Here is a 21212-nt window from a genome sequence, read left to right as displayed (position 1 = left end):
TGTTGAAACCTGAGTGTTTGGTGAAAGCTTGAGAAGATATATGGACATCTTACCGAGGCAGGAATACACCTGCTTATTAAAGTGTGTGAGCCTGTGTGGCAGAGCGCTAGTGTCCAGCTGTCTAACAATAGACTGACCAGCCATAGGGTGCTGCAGTCACATGAGTAAGAAGGGTCGGACTATGTATCCTTGATGCTCAACCTATTTGTCAAGAAGCTGAAGTCTGTGGTTCGTCTCTGAGCTCCCTCTGTCTGGCTCACAGGTAAGGACTGTCTTATTGTCTGAATTGATCATAAAAGCAATATTTAGTCATGACTATCAAATTAATTTCAGTCTAAAAAAATGTCCAGCATTCTTAATTGTTGATAAAAAAAAAAAAGGGAAATATAATTGTTTTAATTCTTCTCAGGACAAACATTAAACATCGACGTCTTCATCTATGTTTCAGTCTTTTTTTTTTTTTTAGATGCATCCATGTCCTTTAACACAAAGTTAAGAATACTTGCTTAACAGTGGTGGTGCTGTTAATATATAAGACACTACAACAAATATAGCATATATAGAGAGTATAGAATATATTAAATGACATAAAGTAAACATATCCTGCTCTCACACAGAGAAACTTCATTCATTGTGTAGCCAGAGACAGTAATTACCTTACATGGACTTGTAACCTTTAATGGACGAGTAGATAAATCAATTTACTCCAACAACAAAGGCCTACTTAAAGTACACGCTTTAAGGTGTCTTATTGAGTTTTTTTCATTATAGAGTTTTAACCTGTGTTGGAAGAATTGAGAACATTAACAGAATGAGACTACAAGTGTTTTGATGTTGTGTTTCTTTCATTTATTATGTTCTATAGGGACATCCTACACGTTGTCCCCATTAAGTAACCTGCCTGCTACAGCATTTACAAAGTGTTACAAAGTGTTACAAAGTGTACAAATACACGCTCCAAAGGAAGACCTTTACGTCTCAGCAACTTAGATTTTGATCAAGTTCATTCTGCCAGTCATACTCACAATCTATTTTAATTCAGTTGATTGAATACAGCACTTTGAGTGGTAAAACAGTATTTCATTATATAGCTGATGTATGCTACAGTTAAAGCTCCGAGTACTTTTCCATTTGGACCACACCGTTTTATTAGAGGAGATATTTGTGTCAGCACTGACACCATTGTAAAGTGTTTGAACTGTTGCCACCTCGTGCTCTGCTATGCTGTTTACTGATCAGATACATTTGACGGTCTAAAAATAATCTGAAAGGGGTCTTTTTTTGGCAGAGATCATCCATAACAAAATGTCTGAAACAGAGGAAGTCGTGGAGGAGGAAGCTCAGTATGTACTCATTCTTATACTCTTATCGATTACATTATGTTGTGATACAAAAATATTAAGTTTTTTCAACTTTTTTTCATGTTCATCTTTAGGGAGGAAGAAGGTAAGCAATTTGAATCTACCCATTTCTTTTCACACATTATTTGATTTAGAAAGATTGAACATATTTCAGTTTCTGATTATCAGCCGAAGAGGAGGAAGCGGCAGGTGAGAAACCTGCCCTTGAATGTTTCCACCTTTTTCCTTGAAAGACACACTTCCGCACTTGGCTTTTTAAATGATGTAATATCATTAATTTTTTCTTTCGCCTTGTTTCAGATGACTCCAAGCCAAAGCCAAAGTCAGTGCCTCAGCTTTTCTTTATCTTTAAAACACAATCTATGACTGCTGAGTTCAAAATATCTAACGGTTCACTTTTACAGGTTTATGACCAATATTGCTGCCCCGAAGATCCCTGATGGTGAGAAAGTGGACTTTGATGTAAGTTGACATAAATGTGAAGAAACAAAGTATTATCCCAGTAAATTCTAATGATGTGCTGGCGTCTGATTTCGTTATTTTTGTTTTGTGGTGGTAGGACATCCACAGGAAGCGTCAGGAGAAGGATCTGTCTGAGCTGCAGTCTCTGATCGAGGCTCACTTCGTCCAGAGGAAGAAGGAGGAGGAGGAGCTCATCGCCCTCGTTAACAGAATTGTGAGTGTGTCATTCAATGAGGAGATACAGTGATTTTTGTTTGCTTTAAATCACTGTAACTATTTTCATTTTCTCGTGCAGGAGAAACGTCGAGCTGAGAGAGCGGAGCAGCAAAGGGTCCGAACAGAGAGAGAGAAGGAGAGGCAGGCCAGACAGGCGGTACAGGCTCAGTGTAGATGATCTCACATTTTCACACAGACAGTGCAATCATACAGTTTCTCATCGACATGATTGAACTGTTCTGCATAAAGGAGGAGAAGGAGAGGAAGGAGCTGGAGGAGCAGCAGAAGAAGATGAATGACGACGCTAAGAAGAAGAAGGCTCTCACCAACATGACCCAGCAGTTCAGTGCTGGACAAAAGGTCATTTCACTTCTCACTGGTTTCAGTATTTAAAAATGAATCATAATGTAGCTACAGGAATGGGAAAAGTTCTTCAAGTAGAATCACTGTTGCTTGACTTGACAAGGTACGAAAAAATAGTATTTTTCATCAACAATCAACAGACCTTTATAATTCTATCCATTAAAGTATGAATTCAGTAGCAGGGGAAAAAGATAATAAGATCGGTTTCCGGCCCGATATTGAAGTAATTAATGTATCAGATACTGAACTGACGGTGCCGATCCACGTCACTGAAATATGGTTGGGCACTTTAAACATTTTCAGCTCACACAGTCTCACTTGAAGACTGAAGACGTTCAGACTGAACTGTAAGAGGTGCCCACAAATTGTCTCCATGAAGACGTTCAGACGAGATGGAACAGCTCCCTCTTTATGATCAAAAGTGCAATTCTTACACTTCCATTTCAAAAGATTTAAATTGAAACACCTGACAGCTGTTGCTGCTTCCTGTTTTGTATGTGAAGCCAGCACAATGCAATGATGGGTTTACGACAGGTTTGTGTAGCTTTACACATAATACCAACAACAACAATAACACTATTAGTTATGATATAAAAATATCAGTACATATGTATCGGAATCGGATCTGAATTTTAAAAAATTGGATCGGTGCATCTCTAAAAAGATATATAACTCTAAAAAAGTGATTACCAATACCGCAGTTAAAAAATACCGCAGTTAAAAGTCAAATTAAAAGTATTAAAAGTATTATCATCAAAATATGATTGTTACGTTCCCCGAGATGGCTAGGGTATGAGGGGAGCAATAATAAAATAAAACCGAGGGAAAAGAAGGAGGAACTTAGTATAAGCAAATTTAACAATCATTTATTTACAAAATCACAAAACTAAACAACAAAGGAAAAGCTTCTTTTTAAAAACACAACACTACGGCACGTAACAATGATGACGATAAAACTTGTAAAATAACATATTATTTTATATTATGAATAAAATAGTGGAGATGAAAATAGTCTTATTTCTATAATAACATTTATGGATTAACTATAGTTTGTGAATATAGGCATTCATTTGATGGCTGTTTTTGTGACCCTAAGAGTTATTATTTTACGTAAGTTTTTTAATAAATTAATTGAATTAAAAAAGTATATTTTCTTCTGAATTTCCGACGCTGAAAATGGGAATACTCACGTGAAATTCAAGTAACTCTTAAGTGTGCTTCAGTGCAGTACTTGAGTACTTAAGTTACTCTCCACTTACTATTCATAAAGTGGTATATTCCTGTTTGTGTCTCACAGTTAGTCTTACTCTGAGCTACTTTAATAACCCTGCTTGTCCAAATTTACTTGAGTAAAAAGCATCAAATGTCAGGACTATGAATGTGTTTGTACCTGATACAGTATGTGTTCTTTTCTTTTCTGACCACTGCAGAGTGAGACAAAAAGAGGAGGCAAGAAACAAACTGAGAGGGAGAAGAAGAAGAAGATTCTGGCTGACCGCAAGAAGCCTCTCACTGTTGATCACCTAAATGAGGACAAACTGAAGTATGACAGAGACTCACATGTTTAAATGTCTTCTTTTTTTAAATCAAAAGACTGCACTCACATATGCTGTTGGCTCATGATAAGAGATTATTTTAAGGATTGTCACTCACATACTGAACTCTTGTGTTCAGGGAGAAGGCCAACGAGATGTGGCAGTGGCTGATGGGGCTGGAGGCTGAGAAGTTCGATCTCAGCGAGAAACTTAAAAGACAGAAGTATGATGTAAGTTATTCCTGTATAGTGATGCCGTAACGGCAAAACAAGGGGAAGATCTCCATCATCAAGATACAAAATAAACAAAAAACAGAACCTGAGAGACATAAATTATGTTTATGCCCTATTACCTCCCCCTGCTGGACATTTCAGGTATCCTATCTATGTTTTGTTAAGCATTTGTTTTAATTTTTGCAGATTAACCAGCTTCTTGCCCGAGTTCAGGACCACCAGAGGTAAGTTCACAACCTCCTGGGTCAGTAGGTCTACTGGCACCAGGGAATTGTGACTGGGGGAGTTTTGGGGGGGCTGTATTTTGTGTAGCAGGTTTTTATGTGTCTTAGAAAACAATCTATAATAAATAAAATTCAACAGAATAATGTGGCTCAATTACCCCATTAGTCTGGGGTAATTATTTATTTTTAAACAAAATAAGTGGAGAAAAAAAAAAAGAACAATCAGGATCCAGATTAATGACACCATAAAAGCAACAGTCAATTTACAAATTCAGTCAGCTGTGAGCTTAAACAAGTGGAGCACTACTTGATGATTAAAAAAACACTTTAAGGTAAAGCCGATTCTTCCACTATTACTGCAGATATACAGCTGCCAGCTAGTATAGCAAATGTTAGCCCGAGGCACACAGCACATAACAATAAAAGTAATATAGTAGCTTACTTACAGGTTAGACTTGCAGCAGTAAAACAGTCTTCTTCACCATTTGTGTTATCCTCCAAATGTGGCAACATCTCCAGTTGTCCTCAGTCGGTGGTGTCGCTCCTGACATCTACTCTCCATTATCCATTAAGTACATATCAGCTCAGGTAACAAGATGAAGTTGTTGTACTTCATTAAATATGTTCCACACCGTATAGTGTAACTCCTATATATAGCCTAACTGTAAAACAAAGGTGTGCTTTTGTCGATTTAAATATCCAATCAGACTGGGATGATACAAACCTAATATTCGCTCAAGCAGTAACAGTCAATGTCATCCTCACTACTTATGTAAATGCAAACGTTAACCACAATGATTATGGGTATAAAAACAAGAACCATCAATGTATTCATATTTATTTTTTTTGCAGGTTTTATTCCATAAATATTTTTATTTTCACATCATTCAGGACAGGGGAGATTTGAGACTTGTCCATCCCCTCCTGCCATCATTGCCCTGGGTGGATACAGGCCTACCTTTTAGAATTAGAACAACCTAGGCATTTCTATTTTTTTATTTACACTCAGATTATTTTCTATATTCTCTTCACTGCACTTAACTCATTCCCTTCAATAACAATTCATACTAAATAATAAATACCCTTTCACCTTCTCCTGTTGTTAAGACATGGATAGATCAGAGTTCATTTCAGGTATATTAAGACATAGGAAGTCAAACTTATAATGGCCAGTTTGTTATCTCAATCTATAGAGTTCCATTATGATTTTCCTTAGGTATAATAATTCTAATAAGAAACTAATTGAATGAAACATCACACTGCTGAAAGAAGCCTTAGGTCTTCAGTAAAGATCTTCACATGTTCATATGTTGTATACTTTATTATTTTCTGATCTTGTCATCAGGATTAAAACACCTCCTGTGGACACGAGTGATGCCTTTACCATGAATTCTGTACAAACCATACATACAATCTATTTACTGTATTTTGGGAGTGATTTGTGAAGTGCTGCAGAAGAATAACATCCATCCACTTTGTCAAATTTTCAGTGCCAAAGGTCGCGGCAAGGGCAAGATGGGCGGCCGCCTAAGGTAAAGGAGCAGTCTGACAGGGACAAGCAAAGTTTCGACCCCAGTGATTGGCCAACAACTCCACTAAGCGTGTGAATTCATAGTTGTGTTCTGTTGTGTTGGGTTACATGTCAATTATCATGATAGCAAAACAATAAATAAGTTATTACAATCACCCTGCAGATTGTCTGTTTCTGTGCTCTTGAGTCCAAAAGACAGAACATTACATATGAATACAAACTCAACCAGCCAGAATCACCATGGAACAGCTTACCGGATGTATCAAAACCTTTCAAAGTTTGTTCAATAGATAATTCAACAGTTCAAGAGTTATTGTTCGATAAGGAAAAACAAAATACATCTGTGGGTCTGATGTACAAAACTTACATGTCTCCATAAAAGTAATGCCTCTATTACCATGAAACTGAAGACTGTAAAAACATTGTACAATTAAAAAAAAATCCAAGTTCTGTGTATTTCCTGGGAATAACCAGTAGACACATTATTTTGTCGGCATCTAATAAAAGACTTGATATGATAAAGAGAGTGTCTACATGTTTCACCGTGTGTTTGTCAATTTTAGCTTTAATTCAAATGTACATAAGAGCAGACATTCCTCAGCAAGGCTCCACATCGTGGTGATGCATAATGTTATCTAGATGTTTTAAATATTTATGAAAAATATAGAATAATCTAGGTACAGGAGCCTATGTGATGCTGGCGGTGAAGGTCTCGTTTGTACTTGGGGTCTTTTAAAATCTATGTTTGCATATACACAGATCAGCAGCAGTGCATTTTAAAGTTGTTCGTCTTTGCCGTCTGAAGTGCCGAAAACTCTCAGCAGGGGTTTGCGGGTCTGGGAGGGCCCAAGGGTCCATGTGTGCTGGAGGGAGGCAGCTTTCACCACAGGTGGGTTTCTCTGATCTCTGCTATCACCTGGCTGGCTTTCTGCAACGCCTGGACACAAATGGCAAAAATAGAGGAAACTGAGGATTCAACTCTGTTATGTTTGTACCCTGAGCACAACTTTTCTTTGGGTACATATTGGAGCATACCGTTTCCACATAAACCAGTTCTTAAATAATAAATGTATAATATTTGAGACTTCTGCCTTTAATTTGAGTTGTAGCTCATTTAAACTGTTATAGATTTAAAGTCCCTCTTTGTCTCCACTTCTTGTAATTTAAATGGTTTGAAATGATAAGGATGCACTTTTCTGTGTCATTCATTTAGTTTATATTGATAGAAAAAAAGAAGAGAATGTCTTTTATTAAATGTAAAAATCAACTATTAAATCGATCAGACTTTATCTGTAAAGCACTTTAAAACACACCAAACAAACTGAACTAAAGAAATGCTGTTATGTATCTAATAAGTTTACTATGAGGGAACACTAGAGTCTGAGGGAGAAGGAATTTAACCCTTGACACCCTTGACACCCGGAGACTAAACCGGACTAAAAAAAACATTAAAATAAATGTAACTCTATTACAAACCAGACTTGAAAGGTAAAGTATGACCAAACTGTTGTTTCTCTGTGTTTTTGAGCACTGTAAGGGCTGACACTTGATCTTGTTTTTACACTCTAAAGCGTCACTTCATTAAAGAGTTACCTTGAGCATGTCAGCAGCCTCATTGCGCCTTTGAGCCATGTCCTCAGACTCTGTCAGCAGGTCTTCCAGAAGAGCCGTCTTGTATAACTGACCCACCAGCTCACTCTGCAGGCAGTCCTTCACATGGTTCACCAGGAAGTGCATCACTGCCTTTGGCACACTGAGGAAAGAGGAAATATACAGTAACATATCACATTTAAAAAAAAAAAAAGGGACAGACCATGTCAAAAACAATACTGAGATGGGTAAGGAGTATGTGTACCTGTCCTGGATGTTTTTGCGGACGATAAGAAAGTATGACTTGATGAGTCTCTCGATGACCTCACAGTCCCTCTGCTCCCGAGCAGACAACTTCCTGGATACTGGCACAGGCTGGCAATAAAGACGCATCAGATGTGATTGTTAATATATCTTCATGAACTACAATGCAACCTGGCAGACGCATATTATACTATTAAGTAAGAATAATACTGTTCTGTGTAAAGGAGAACTAACATGTATGATTACAGCGTTTGCTTTACACCTATCGCTTACTTGATAGAATGAGCAGTAGCCAAGGAAATTTTTGTTGCGGTTTATGCACTGCACGGAAATGAGAGACCACATTTATTTTACTTAACACCTCCACCCCTTCAGGAATAAAATAGGTGCTCAGTACTTTAAGTAAAATCTGAACAAATTACTTTGACTTTTACTTGAGGAGATCCATAGACCAGTAATTTTACTTCTACTTCAGTAAAATGTCATCAAAGTAACTGTATGTTTACTTGAGTACAATATTCTTGTTCTCTTTCCCACCCTGCCTATTCTTTATGTCTATAGATGCAGGGTACACACCACATCTAGCAGGTTGACAGCGTGGCCCTTCTGCGGGCTTGCAGGGAGGGTGTGGGCACCTCCGCTCCTATCTACATTCTCCTCTCCCTTCTTCAACATGCCCCTCCAGTTTCCTGTCCCACCATCTGACTGGTCGCTGACAGAGCCGCCCTGAGGGCCACTGGATGCTGCCTGCAGGGAGAGGAGAGAAGTACTGAGGATGTGTCTGGTATCAACAATAAATGCTCAAGCTGGAAACTTGTCATGTGCGTATCAGAACATAGAAGAGTATAAATTAAGAAGGTTAGTAATACCGTATGCAAAAAACAAACTTAGTATATTACACCATCAAAATGCATATCATGCTTCAGGTCTTCTTTGAATTCAATCCAAAGAAATGGATCCAAAAAGGGTGAGCTGGAAAATGCTGACAACCAGTATGCACAAGATAAACCTCTAAGGTGTAGGCTTTGGAAACATGACAATAAGAGAGAGATTCTAAACTTGTGCTTTAAAGGATCAATGATGGTGCTGATTTTTCTGATGGTATAAGTCTGTTGGGGACAATGGTATGAAACTGTGCAGCTCAAAATGAGATTCACACAATTTCATAAAATTCACTGTGATAGGAATTGTCATTTTACGAAGCGTCAGACACTACAGAAGATTTTGTCCATATCACCCACCAGTACCAAAACTAGTAAAGTTTTTCTTTATTTCTAAACAAACATGCCTCTAAGTTTGGAGTTGTTGTGGTTTATTTTTGTTATAACAAGCAGCATGCAGTTAAAACAAATGATTTGATGTACACTACAAGCAGGAGGTCTGATGGTCAGTGAGTTTATGAGGAGTAAAAAAAATCCCCCTTGAACCCACTGAAGGCTACAGCATCTGCTAAGATTTAGAGAAATACAGTAAAAGTTAAGGCTAGGTGTTGGGCAGGGGTCAGACGTGGGCAGGCAGCGACTGAAGGAGGCACACCTTGGCGAACTCGCCCTCGGGGGCAGGAAGATCAGTGGGGGAGAGGGACTGCCCACCGGGGCCTTTAAGGGACTAGAGAAAGGCAAGATCAGGAAGAAGAGAGTGGACAGAAAACTGAGAGGAGCTACAGGCAGACTTGTGAAGATTTATAACAGAAAAAAAGGCTGTTGTGTTTTAAACAGTTTGTGGATGCTGACTGTACCTTGTCTCTGGGGACAGCAGAGGGGAGATCTCTCATTCTGTTGCGTCTCTGCTCCTATAAAAACAAAAGGTTTGATATATGTAACCTACCAAGTAAACTCCAGAAACAGTATATAAAAAAAAAAAAATAAAAAAATAAAAAACTGTTTTTTTTTCAATTTTTCAGAAAGATGCTTATCTCTTACTTCTATGTTGTTGTTCATGAGGCCGCAGGCATCTGCAAAGTCGGGATGCTTTGTGTTGATATAGGCGAGCTCAATGGCAACCAGGTTGTGAACCTGAACAGGATTTAGAAAATGGATTAATTAAGACTGCAGTGCAAAGAAAACCATTTAAAGATTCTTGTTGGTATCAAGTTTTAAGGAGATCCTGACCATTTCATTGGTGACGGGGAGTCTTTTTCTTAGTAACGAGGTGACCACTTCTACTATGGCATCATGGAGCTTTGGAAACCTCAGCAACTCCTGCAGAGAAAAGCAGAAATCATAGGATGGTTTGTATACTACTACTTAACACTGTACCTCTCTGATTGGAATGTGAAAGCACGTTTATCACCTGTGTGCTGTAGTTACTGCAGTGCTGGATGATCCTCTGCATCTCCTCGTGAACCAGCTCCACACAGCGCAGACTGGGATCCTCCAGACGCTTCACCTGCCGCTTCACCAGCAACTCAAAGGAAACTTCAGGCACAAATAGAGCAGGCCTGGGGCCCTGTAATAACAATACAAGTCTTCAGAAAACGTGTTGTTTAAAATGAAGATAACATGCTGAAAAAGCAGCAAAAAAAAACCTCACCGTTGCATTTCTTATTGCTGTGAGAACATCAATGGTCGTCAGTCCACCCAGAGGATCGACTGACTCCAATGTGCGACCGAATGTCTCATGAAATATATAACAGATTCTCGCTCCACCACATCTAAGGGGAAAACAGGAAAGCAAACTTAACTGAAGATACAGGACGCACTTGGTTTAAGCTGCCCTCTCATAAGAGTATGGATGCTAGCTCCCCTTGGTGGTGTATGAGGGTATATGCAGTTCAGGGAGTTGTGTTACTCACAGTTCAGTTGTCTCGATGTACTTGGCTGTGCCCTCTATGGTGTGGCAGTACTCTGCAGCAAACTTTGTGATGAGCTGCAGCAGGGTGGAACTCTTGTCATCGACTGGTTCGCCATAACTGTTGAGTAAAGACTGGTACTGTGCTGCCAGCACGTTGATCCTCGTCTTCAGCTCAGGAAGACAGTCTCTGATGTGGTGCATGAGCAGCCTTTGATGAGATTAAAGACACAATTACAATTTGACTAGAAAGAGAGAGAGAAACTGCCTTTCTAAGGAATTCAACAGTGTGTAAACATGGGAGATTTTATATTCTTCACTTGTCAGAGAGGGAGAAGACCTTGAAGGTAAAAGGTCTTCTTACAGAAATAACAACTCCATACCTGTTTAGTGTTCTGGCAAGATACTTGGTTCCATTTCGGTTTGCGAGAGACGGATACTTCCTCTGGAGGAAGGCATATTCATCACGGATGGAATCTGCCACCAGCTTCTTTTGATTGATATCCAACTGACTCCTGAGAAATCACATTAAAAAAACAAACAATACTCATGGAGATGAGTCGGCATTAGACATGGGTTTTAGGGTCCCAAGGTTCGCCACCATTCACCATGTGACAACAATTTACCATTAATGATACAAACTCTCACATGAAGATGATTTAAAAAATATATAACAATATTGTTGTCCAGGAGGCAGCCAGGTGAGAAATATGAATTTAATTTTGACAATAAAAAATAAAAACTTCTCAAAACCTAGTCCTTCTTGCCTGATATTGAATGCAAAGTCTGTTTTGATCAGACTTTCTGCAATTTTTAATTTATTCTAACCTAATTTAAGTATTTTAAGTTATTCTTTGTCGGCAGCCTTTTTCCAAAAATGAGTCATGAAAAGGGGGGATCATCCTATAATCTGGCTCGTTTTATGTTGGGACCAATACAGTACTAGCTTTCTAACTACTAATCAAGCAACAGAAGTGTAATGTTACCTGTTTACTACTCCAATAATACCCAGTTTGACAGGAATGACCCGGCCCATCAACACATCCATTGCATCTGTGCCAGCATCCATCAGATCCAACTTGGTTACCACAGCTAACGTCCTCCTGCCTGAAGACATAAACATACACACCTGGTTACAAAAAACAACAACTGACGCTGCAAATACAAAGCTCACATGATAAAGGATGTAAAAAAAAAAAAAGGCCCATAGATATCTGACACAGAAGAGATAAACAATAAGAAGTGGGTAAAGAATAAACAAGAAGGCTTTTCACCATCAGGGTCAACCTCTCGAGCCACTTTAAGAGCCTCTGAAGTCGCCATGTCTGTATTAGCAGCCGTCACAGCCAGGATGATGGAGTTGGGGTTTGAGATGTACTTGACGATCAGATCTCTGATCTGGAGCTCTATGTCTTTTGGCTGATCTCCCACTGGTACCTGTTTAGAGATATTATTTTAACATTGATCGAACCATAACATTAAGCTGCAGGATTATTTTGAGCTCATAGTTGACAGAGTTAAAAACACGTGAGCAAAGGGGGAGCTATAATAATAATAATAATAATAATAACAATAATACATTAGACTTTCATAGCGCTAGAGGAATCAAAGACGCTTAACAAAGAATAGCAAAAAAACAAACAAATCTCACCTTTGTAAGGCCAGGAAGGTCCACCAAGGTGAGGTTCACTACATGTGGTGAGAAGACTTTCAGGTGAATGGGATCATCACTTATACCCTAGGAGGGAAACACAAGAAGAAACATTTCTTCATTTGCTCATTCAAGCTGATAGCGCTATAGAGACTGACAGATACAGACATTTAAAGATCATCCAATTTCTGCATGGATGTAATTTCTTGTTTGGCAAGTGTTGGCGTTCCCTCTTAGCAAGTGTAATTAGCATACCTTGTTATTGCCAGAAAGTCTTTCTGTTTCGGCCTCAATCTCCTGCCTGATCTGCTCAAAGTCTGTGTAGATCTGAAAGAACAAGTTAACCATCAAAGGTAAAAGACATCAATGTTGGAAATATGAATGCAAGTAGTAGCTGTTGATTTATTTGTATTTACAAACATCATTAAAAGAGTGAAAAAACCTAGGGCAAAAGATAGTTTTATCAGCACAGCATAATGGTTCTTTATACGATGTTGAGCTGAAGAGTCACAGTTCAAACTTGGAGGACTTTTACCCCACAGCCACTGAAATATTTTTAGCTACTGAGATGGTGTGTGAGTGTGTGAGTCTGTGTGATTATAGACGAGCATGTCGTATAAAGTCCCCAAAGTTATTTTGTAGCTTATCAAATAATTACAGTAAGGCAGCAGAAGAAAACTTAATTGAGAACTTTCTTTTTTAGACAACTCTACCTTGTTTTTTGTGTGTAAGAATTTGCCCCATTCTTCTCCATCGATGCCTGCAGAAATCAAAGGTCAGAGGCAGATCAGTTACTGATGTGACAGATGTGGTTTCAAGATCAGAGTTACTATTTTTACTATCGCTATGTTAAATGTCTCATGGGAGGATTGTTTATGTGGGCAATATGGGATGGAAAAACTCCTCAGAGCAACGATCGACAGCTGAAGAGTTTTTAAAAAACAAACACACAGAGGAACAACTGTTGTTTTTCACACAACAGTCATGGGAGAAAATGAAAGCCTGAAGCAAAAAATAAAAAATCTGGGAAGCAGATCCGTTCATGAAAAATGAAAAAAAGTTGATGCTTCTGCAGCGATAATCATCTATACAACAAAACAAGAGAACAATATTTACTAGGGTGGAGTCTGTTAGTCGTCTGGTGTTTGAGGATATCATAGGTGAGCTTTTAGGAAGTTGGAATTACAGAACAAATGAATTAAAATAATCAGGAACTGATTAATTATAACAAAAATCTGCTGCTCATTCCCCTTAACAGACAGAGACCAGCCTAAATGAAGGGGAGGGTGGGAGCTGAATAAAGTGAAGCCACATGGTTTGGCATCTTTGGAAAAGCTACATAAATACAAGCCAGGATGCAGCAGAATGGGCAAAGAAGACGGGGCGAGGGGAGGGGGGGGGGACTTGTGTAATATAAAAGCACAATAGGGTAAAGAAAACAGAAAAGGAGACCTCTGTAAAGTCGTCCATTTCTCTTGGATTCTGTGGTAATGGAGAGATGACAGGAGACAAAAGGGTTAGCCTGGCTATCTGTATCTCCTGCACGGCAGTCTGCACTGAGGCCGTTCCCAAAGGACAGCACTGATTTTCCGCAGCATCTTGACCTCTTTCATACCCCTTTCTTTTTTTAAAGACACTGGGAACTGTGCTGGCTCTAAGTTATACTCCTTTCCTAATATAACAAAGTTCTTTATTTAAGAAGAAAGAAAAATAATCATATTTATAAAAATCTCATGACATCATAATGTAATTAGTGCTGGGCGATTTGGCCTAAATTTGATATCACAATATTTTGTTTCCTAATGTCGATATGACTCGATAATTTATTGTATTAAAGTCTATAAATGTAGCCTATTAAACTGAATCTCCACTGTATATATATATATATATATATATATATATATACACACACATATATATTTAAAAAAAAAGATCACTGGCCCGACCATTGTAATCACTGGCCCAGGAACATTACTTTTGATTCGAAAAATAACAGTCACCAATAAATTACAACTTTTATTTAATTAATTGAGCTCTAATTATAAAAATATTGTGTATTTTTCTAATATTTATGTGCTCATGTTTATTCACCACGCTGGTAACTGTAAGAGTCTACTTAATCTGATTGATATTAATATGAGGCTGTGATAGAGCTGGAATTGTTATGATGGTGAATTGTTATCACCTTTCTCTCCTTTCTTCTCTGTGAGAAACTCTTCATCCTTAGATCTTTACTTTAGGAGCTCTCTTAAGGGCTAAGAAGCTTTGTGAATAACTTTTGTCTTTACCAGGGTCTAGTCTTTAATTTTAACATGTTCCTTCCAGCTCCAGCTGTCTGTCACTGTGGCTGAAACTTTTTTCCATTCTGTTTTCGTCATGCCCTGCTGTCACTCTCGACTCTTCTCGACTCTTTCCTTTGAATGCTGATTTTAGTGCGGCTTTTGTCGGGATCTGTTGGTTTTAAAACCGTTTTACCAAATGTGTTTTTTTAGTAGAGAAAACCTTTTTTTTTCAACCATAACTTGTCCCACTTTGTATGTTTTAATCATGTTTTGAAAAGATAAATAAATCTGAAGGATCAAGGGGAACATTATTTTGCTTTTCAAAACATACTATGAGCCAGTTTATCTTTTTACTTAACTCGAAACTTTCTCAATCAGTATCTGCCTCAACTGTCAAGTAACAGTCTGAATATGTACAATACATATACACTTACTATTAGTGTATATTTAAAAACTAAATATATATTCTGTTAGTTTGTACGAGTTAATTGTGACAACTCCACCTATCTAGAAGTAACAGAGATGTCGGTAAAGTTACCATTCTCTTCATTGGTTTTCCTTCGGTCCTCTGTGTCTATGTGCACCAGTTGTAGGATGAGGGGCCGGCGTGTGACGATGCCAGTACCACGTGGCAGGATGTCCCTGCCAACCAGACTCTCTAAGACAGAACTCTTCCCACTGCTCTGTAAGAAAACAACAACAACATAAGCTGAGTAACAGATGTATGTGAGATTCATGGGGACCAAATAAACCAGTTCTCCCATCTTGCTGAAAAACAAGAACCACTGCACTGTGGTTACCTGTATTTGACAACTTCTCTAGAGCTTATTCATATCAGGTCTTTTTTAATTCCAGATGAACATTTACAGAATCCCTTGAACTCTAAATTGAATTTAAAAACAGAGGCTACTGGGTTGAATATAATTTGAATACCCCAAAAGGGGCAGGACTGGCAGGGCTGTAAGTCTCTCAGTGGTCAAACAAACTTTGTTGCTGCTTTAACTTGTGTATCGTACTCATGTAAACGAGCAACGGGTTTCCCCTGGAGGATATTTCTTGTGTTTATTGACATGTGTGAAAGATAAATCGCTAATGAGATTAAGTGAACTGAAATAACTCACTTAGCTTACTTGGCAGGCAGATTCCTCCTTCATGGACTGATACAGATTTAGCAGTTGATGAGCTAAAAATGTTAATTGCTTTGTATCAGTTAACCTAATGTTACTTTAGCTGATTAAGGTTAGAGACTGAACAGGAATAGCCAGTTATTAATACTTGGGTGTAAGTTACAATTGTCCTTAAACAAAGGTCGATGCAGGCAGGAACAAACATACAACAAATCAGGCATTCAAAACATCCCCTGGCTTGCCCCGTCTCACTGTAACACCCACAGAGTCCTGAGACAGTCACATCCTATTAGCTGACCAATAAAAGTAAATGTGTTAGACATAACCTGCCGCTTTAAACCAATTAGCCTCTAACAAGTACTCATGGTAGTAAGGTAGACAGGGTGAAACTTAAGAGTAGAAAGGTGCTGATTCAAGTTAATGATCATTAGTAGTTTTTAAATGTTGCAGAAAATGTATTGAGCTTTACTGACAGGTACATTTCCACCCTTTTAATAGTAACTACAACAGACTACCTATAAAAAGTAATGTATTAAAATCTCACAATAACAAGATATGAATTTAATCTTGACAATAAAAAGGAAAAACCTCTCAAAACTTAGTCCTTCTTGCCTGATACAGACTTTCTGCAATTTTTTTAATTTATTCTAACCTAATTTAAGTATTTTAAATTATTCTTTTTAAACACTATTTAAAAATGTACATATCAATTTAAAGAGAGTTGAACCAACTACAGCAACTTGTATTAGCTTTGGCTAGGTGTAGCTAACAGAAGTTTTCCAATAACACTGATAGTTATTATAAGAAGGGGAATAATGGTTCTGTCATTACTCTAAATATAATACATTTCAAGAAAAATAATAATTGTATTTTGAATAGTCATCAGAATGGTAAGTAGCTCTTAGTTTGTTCGACATCCACACATTGCTAATTTGAATTTAAAACGAGATCACATGTAGCTACTGCTAACTTAGTAGCTACATCACTTCAATGTCATTTAGATTTAAAGGCAGAGTTCACTTATAGTCAGTCTATTTCGCTCTTTTTGACCCGGGTGAAACTGAAAGGAAAACTGGTATCAAAAGTAGCCAAAACAAAATTGAGTTGTCGCAGGCTAACTAACTTGCTAGCCCAAAGCAAAGTGACGTTTCTCACCTGAGTTCCCACAACAACTATCTGCGGCAGTTGAATAATGTCTGCGCCAACCGTGTTAAAAACATCTTGCAGTTTGTTTATGACAGGTATGAGGGCCTCCATGAGCTCCGGTACTTATCCCAACCTGTCAAATAAGTCAACTTTCTTAACCCTGCTGCCGCACTCGAGCACAAAGTCATTCAATGTCCCTCGGCTACGAGCTACTGGCGTCTCTTCGAAGAAGCTGCAAACAACTGCGCACACGGTTCCTCAGAGTTGCATCATGGGAGTTGGGGTTCTATATAATCTCGCTCAAACGCTCGGAGGTTTGGGTTTGACTTTGATTGAACTACATTTCCTACAAATGGCATCGCACTCGCGTTGAACCAATGAAAGGAAAGATAATTATTTTACCTCTAAGCAACGGTTACTAAGGTGGAAACCATAATATTTTGAGGGAAACCCGTGAATGATGGATGCATGCTTCTGCTGCGTGAAACCATAGACTGTATAAATAAAACCAGTAAAACCAGTAGTAAGGCGTGTTCTTATAGGGACTGAGGATATGGAGGTGGTTAGGTTGGTTAGACTATGACGAATATCAGATAAAAGTACTTCTGGACATTTACTGGAACTGAACCTTGCTTCACACTGTGTTCAGTCATCTGTTAAACGAAAATATTCTATATAGTAAGCTAAGTACTTTTGCTCAGTAGGCCTATATTTAGCATTACCAAAGAGTTGTGTTTCAAGCAAAATGATTTAATGAAATGCATTAAGAATATATTTTACAAACCCACCAAGACAAAATGCAATATTCTAAACAGCGACATTATAATAAAAACATAGGAAGCTCAGTTTGGTATGTAGTTTTTATTTCTCAAAACACAGTTTGTTTGTACACAAAACTGAAAGTGCCGTTCAATATTTACAAAAGTATCAATACAAAACATAAATATTTCACAATAGACAACTGAGTGTGTAACTGTGGCTAGTTTAAAGATGATGATGTTAAGAAAACAGTATGGTTGAGGGTTTAATCATTGATTGTATACACGTACCGTGTTTGTTCATTAAAACCTAAAACTAAAAAGTAAGCGTATACGTGTACCAAACTAAGTAGCTCGTCAGCACTGAGAGATGGTGGTGACAGATTTAAGACGACCTAATGCAAGAGTTAGCTATGAGGTTCACTATATAACAGTCAGCCCAAGAATAACAGGACATTATTGCAAACTTAATTGATGACTCTTTCAACTGTGTTCAGCACATACCTGTAGGTTACTTACTATCACACAATTCTGAGTCAAAAACATTTCTATTTTGAATGTTTTCCAGCTTATATTTAATACTTTATAGATTTGAACAGATTCTCTAATTAAGACGGTTCTGATTTACTCACATATGGTTAAGTCTTTGAGTTTCAAAAGAATTTACTGGCAGATTCAGTACTATTTGAAAAATATTTGGTACAAACATGTGTTTAAAATTCCAAAATGTCGAGGGTCACAGACTTCAGTGGAAATTGCTACCCAAAATACCACTGGCTGCCATTGTTCCTACCACCAGCTGTGTTTTGAGAACCACAATGGCAAAGCTAATACAAAAGGAAGTCAAATCTGTACAGGAGAACAAAATGGAATTACTGAACTGGAGATGAACTGACATAAGGGTACTCCATGTTTCACTTAACAGGTTACATTATAAACTCCACAATCTCATAAGGTGCTAAACAATACTTACTAAATTATTTCTGTTAGCTTACATCAATAGTAAGTGAAGAGGTACTACAATCATGTTTAAGATGCACCATTTCACATTAGTATCGTTCGATATCAGCCCTGTTGACAGACATCGGCCCATCAGCAAATAATGTTGCATGAACCGATGTGGCGTACCAATAAAGCTGGAATCTGATACAGCTGACAACTGATTCTTAGAAGAGGTTTCTCTAATTAGGCAGAGGAAGCCACCTGTTGGCAAACACTCATTGTTTTTCATGGTCAAACGTGAGAGAAAATGTCGGCACTGTGGGAGTCTTACGCCAAAAGAAGTAATGTAAAAACATTAGTATCGGCTGAATTGTGATTTTAAACATTGGTATGGACCCTGATTTTCTCAATCGGTGCATCTCTAAAATAAATCAATGAACACGTATATAGGGAATAGCTTGAACAAACATAGCTTATTAAGATTTTAAACCTAGGCTAAGTTAAGCACAGCATTGACTGTTTGCTGCCTGAATTTTCTGATCTGAATGTCACGGTTCCAATTTCACAGCATTTGAACCAAGTGGCTTTCCATTTCCCAAGCAATTAAACGTGCTGTATCCCCTTAAGGCAATCTTCTTTCTTTCAGAAATCATTATATATTCCATGCTAAGATGCAGTGCAGTCTGTGTAAGTGGTTACCATGTTTCCTCTGCGCTGTGTCACTGTTCTACAGTGTTGTTTCGATGCACCATGAAACCTGTTTTCAGTTTGTTTGGTGTGCCTTTCAAAGGTAAACATTTTATCTGCGTCGTCAAACAAGTCCTCAAAGATTCCCGCACCAAAGTTTCCTTGAAAGTGTCTCCGATGACGGCTGTGGGGGTCCTTGTGGGACCTGGGGTCCTCATCAAAGTGTCTTCGATGACGGGCATGCCTGTTGTGACTGTGGATGTCAAAATCCTTAAAAATGTCATCAAAGTTGAAGGTGAAAGGTTGCTGGGCACCTTGTCTGTGTCTGCTTTGCGACTCCCCAGTGAAGTATGCAGAGTTTTCACCCATGTGGTCATATCTTCTTCTTCTGGTTTCGTCTGATAAAGTTTCATAAGCTGCAAAAAGAAGGGCAAGGATGAATCAAGGCTGGGGAAGTTTTGTGCTGTAACTTATTATCATCTTTAGAAGGCATGGCTTTCATAACAAATACTTACTCCAGATTCCTTCAAGTGAACTGAGACATGCAAAACAATACTAATATTACACCTACCCTAGACAGAAGGTTACAGAAGAAATAGGAATAACATTCATGTTTAAAGAAAAAAAAAAAGTGTTTTCACAAATCAAAACAATCACAAATGAAAGAATCAACTGTACCTTCAGCAATTTCTCTGAACTTCAGCTCAGCGTCCGGGCTCTTGTTCTTGTCTGGGTGATATTTCATTGCGAGCTTGTGGAAAGCCTTTTTTATCTGTCGTTCAGAAGCATCTTTCGGCACTCCTAGTATGTCGTAGTAGTCCCTTTTGGCAAGTATCAGCTCTGTTATCATGAGGATGCACACTGCAAATGTTACAGCAGACTGCGCAGTTGCCATTGCTCGGATATCCCCTACAATGAGAACACAAAAGTGAGCAAAGCAGCAGTTTTATTTTATTTTAAGATAATCATTCTCTCATCCATGTAAAGATATTAACATTAGATCTGATCTCGTGTGTGTGTATCTTGAAAGGCCACGTTAGCTGACGTCGGCTAACATTGCCCATGCATGCTTCTTTCCTTTGAGTCCACACTTACCTTTTCGGAGACAGAATTACCGCCCGGCTGTTGAACTGCAGTCCTGCTTGGTATCTGTTCACCCCATGCGAAACAGTATAGTAAGGGATCTAGGTAATGTGTGTTGTTATCGTCTTGCAGTGGTAACATAAAAGCATCATTTCGGTCTTCTTCGACCCTTGTCAGTTTCATGGAGAATAGATGTAGGATGTTGCATTTCTGCCCTCTGTCGGCCAAAGAAGTGCCATCCGAAACCGTCCGAAAGTAACCCTCATGTTGTGACTCAGGGATGGGCAACTTTGGTCACATCAAGGGCCACATTCATTTAACTCTCACTGCCAGGGGGCCAAATTATAGTGTCCAAAAACGATTGAAATCAATTATGTCTCAAATTTAACTCAACATTTGCCAGTGATCAAATATTATTATGGACATACTTCTGGTTTTCATGATTTCATGGCAGATCTTTGTCATCTTTTCTTCATGATTCCAATTGGTCTCAGCTCTTGTTGTTGGGTTCTTGTGTTGCCTGGGTTCTCATAATGGTTCTTGTGATGGTCGGGTTATATATGTCTGTTGGGTATCGTGCACTTTTCGGTTTCTTTTCTGTTTAATTGTATTTATTATTATTTTTTTAGTATTTTGCATCTGTTATATTCTTGCTGTTGTTAATGTTCTTCTGTGTTTGGTTTAGTTTGCTTTGTTCTTGTTTTTGCTGTTTGTCAAAGCTCTTTGTAAACCTGTGTTTTTAAAAGGTGCTATATAAATAAAGTTATTATTATTATCATTATTATTATTAATAATAATTATTTGATATGTCAAAATTGAACTGAGGGCCACATTAAAGGTTGATGGGGGCCGCATGTGGCCCCCGGGCCGCCAGTTGCCCACCCCTGCTCTATAACATAACAACATTTCGCAATATCTTCACCGCTTGTATAAACTGGGGTCTTGGAGTATTGTATCATATTCGAAA

At 38.2% G+C, this 21212-nt stretch overlaps 3 protein-coding genes across 6 annotated transcripts; 1 reads left to right on the top strand and 2 right to left on the bottom strand.

The window, feature by feature from the left end:
* Window positions 1–119: 119 nt before the first annotated feature.
* tnnt2d (troponin T2d, cardiac) lies at window positions 120–6080 on the top strand. The gene is made up of 12 exons (XM_020659541.3): window positions 120–262; window positions 1289–1343; window positions 1436–1446; window positions 1662–1683; window positions 1766–1823; window positions 1921–2037; window positions 2119–2196; window positions 2289–2399; window positions 3833–3945; window positions 4077–4167; window positions 4357–4394; window positions 5885–6080. The coding sequence occupies exons 2-12, from the start codon at window positions 1306–1308 to the stop codon at window positions 5928–5930; spliced, it is 723 nt and encodes a 240-aa protein (XP_020515197.1). The 5' UTR covers window positions 120–262; window positions 1289–1305; the 3' UTR covers window positions 5931–6080.
* On the bottom strand, window positions 5697–17006 carry dnm1l (dynamin 1-like). 4 transcript variants are annotated; one of them, XM_065957040.1, is made up of 20 exons: window positions 16785–17006; window positions 15041–15185; window positions 13673–13702; window positions 12934–12980; window positions 12476–12547; window positions 12221–12307; window positions 11844–12006; window positions 11556–11676; window positions 10953–11084; window positions 10574–10780; window positions 10312–10432; window positions 10072–10227; window positions 9891–9980; window positions 9702–9794; window positions 9518–9571; window positions 9316–9387; window positions 8356–8526; window positions 7781–7890; window positions 7519–7678; window positions 5697–6862 (listed from the first exon to the last, which is right to left on the bottom strand). In XM_065957040.1, exons 1-20 carry the CDS (start codon window positions 16884–16886, stop codon window positions 6806–6808), a joined length of 2190 nt encoding a protein of 729 aa, XP_065813112.1. In that variant the 5' UTR covers window positions 16887–17006; the 3' UTR covers window positions 5697–6805. The 4 variants fall into 4 exon arrangements, with proteins under 4 accessions (XP_065813112.1, XP_020515180.1, XP_065813113.1 ...); XM_020659524.3 differs by lacking the exon at window positions 9316–9387; XM_065957041.1 differs by lacking the exon at window positions 13673–13702.
* A 615-nt stretch (window positions 17007–17621) lies between these two features.
* dnajb9a (DnaJ heat shock protein family (Hsp40) member B9a) lies at window positions 17622–20446 on the bottom strand. The gene is made up of 3 exons (XM_020659482.3): window positions 20258–20446; window positions 19841–20071; window positions 17622–19578 (listed from the first exon to the last, which is right to left on the bottom strand). Exons 2-3 carry the CDS (start codon window positions 20055–20057, stop codon window positions 19142–19144), a joined length of 654 nt encoding a protein of 217 aa, XP_020515138.1. The 5' UTR covers window positions 20058–20071; window positions 20258–20446; the 3' UTR covers window positions 17622–19141.
* Window positions 20447–21212: the final 766 nt, after the last annotated feature.

This window comes from Labrus bergylta, chromosome 7 (assembly GCF_963930695.1).
Source record: "Labrus bergylta chromosome 7, fLabBer1.1, whole genome shotgun sequence".
NCBI lineage: Eukaryota > Metazoa > Chordata > Actinopteri > Labriformes > Labridae > Labrus > Labrus bergylta.
The sequence above is the reverse complement of the archived record's forward strand: the minus strand, read 5'-3'. Positions and strand labels throughout refer to the sequence as shown.

Bases quoted from the DNA above. Each gene is read 5' to 3' on its own strand.
- dnm1l (XM_065957040.1), bottom strand. From the start codon at position 16,886: ATGGAGGCCCTCATACCTGTCATAAACAAACTGCAAGATGTTTTTAAC. The intron at 12,308-12,475 runs GTATGCTAATTA...TTTCCCTCCTAG, and splicing joins GACTTTCTGGCAATAACAAG to GGTATAAGTGATGATCCCAT. The intron at 7,891-8,355 runs GTGTGTACCCTG...CTTTATTGCCAG, and splicing joins CTGTCAACCTGCTAGATGTG to CCTGTGCCAGTATCCAGGAA.
- dnajb9a (XM_020659482.3), bottom strand. From the start codon at position 20,057: ATGGCAACTGCGCAGTCTGCTGTAACATTTGCAGTGTGCATCCTCATG. The intron at 19,579-19,840 runs GTACAGTTGATT...TTCTTTTTGCAG, and splicing joins GTTCAGAGAAATTGCTGAAG to CTTATGAAACTTTATCAGAC.
- tnnt2d (XM_020659541.3), top strand. From the start codon at position 1,306: ATGTCTGAAACAGAGGAAGTCGTGGAGGAGGAAGCTCA. The intron at 1,824-1,920 runs GTAAGTTGACAT...TTGTGGTGGTAG, and splicing joins GTGAGAAAGTGGACTTTGAT to GACATCCACAGGAAGCGTCA. The intron at 4,168-4,356 runs GTAAGTTATTCC...TAATTTTTGCAG, and splicing joins TTAAAAGACAGAAGTATGAT to ATTAACCAGCTTCTTGCCCG.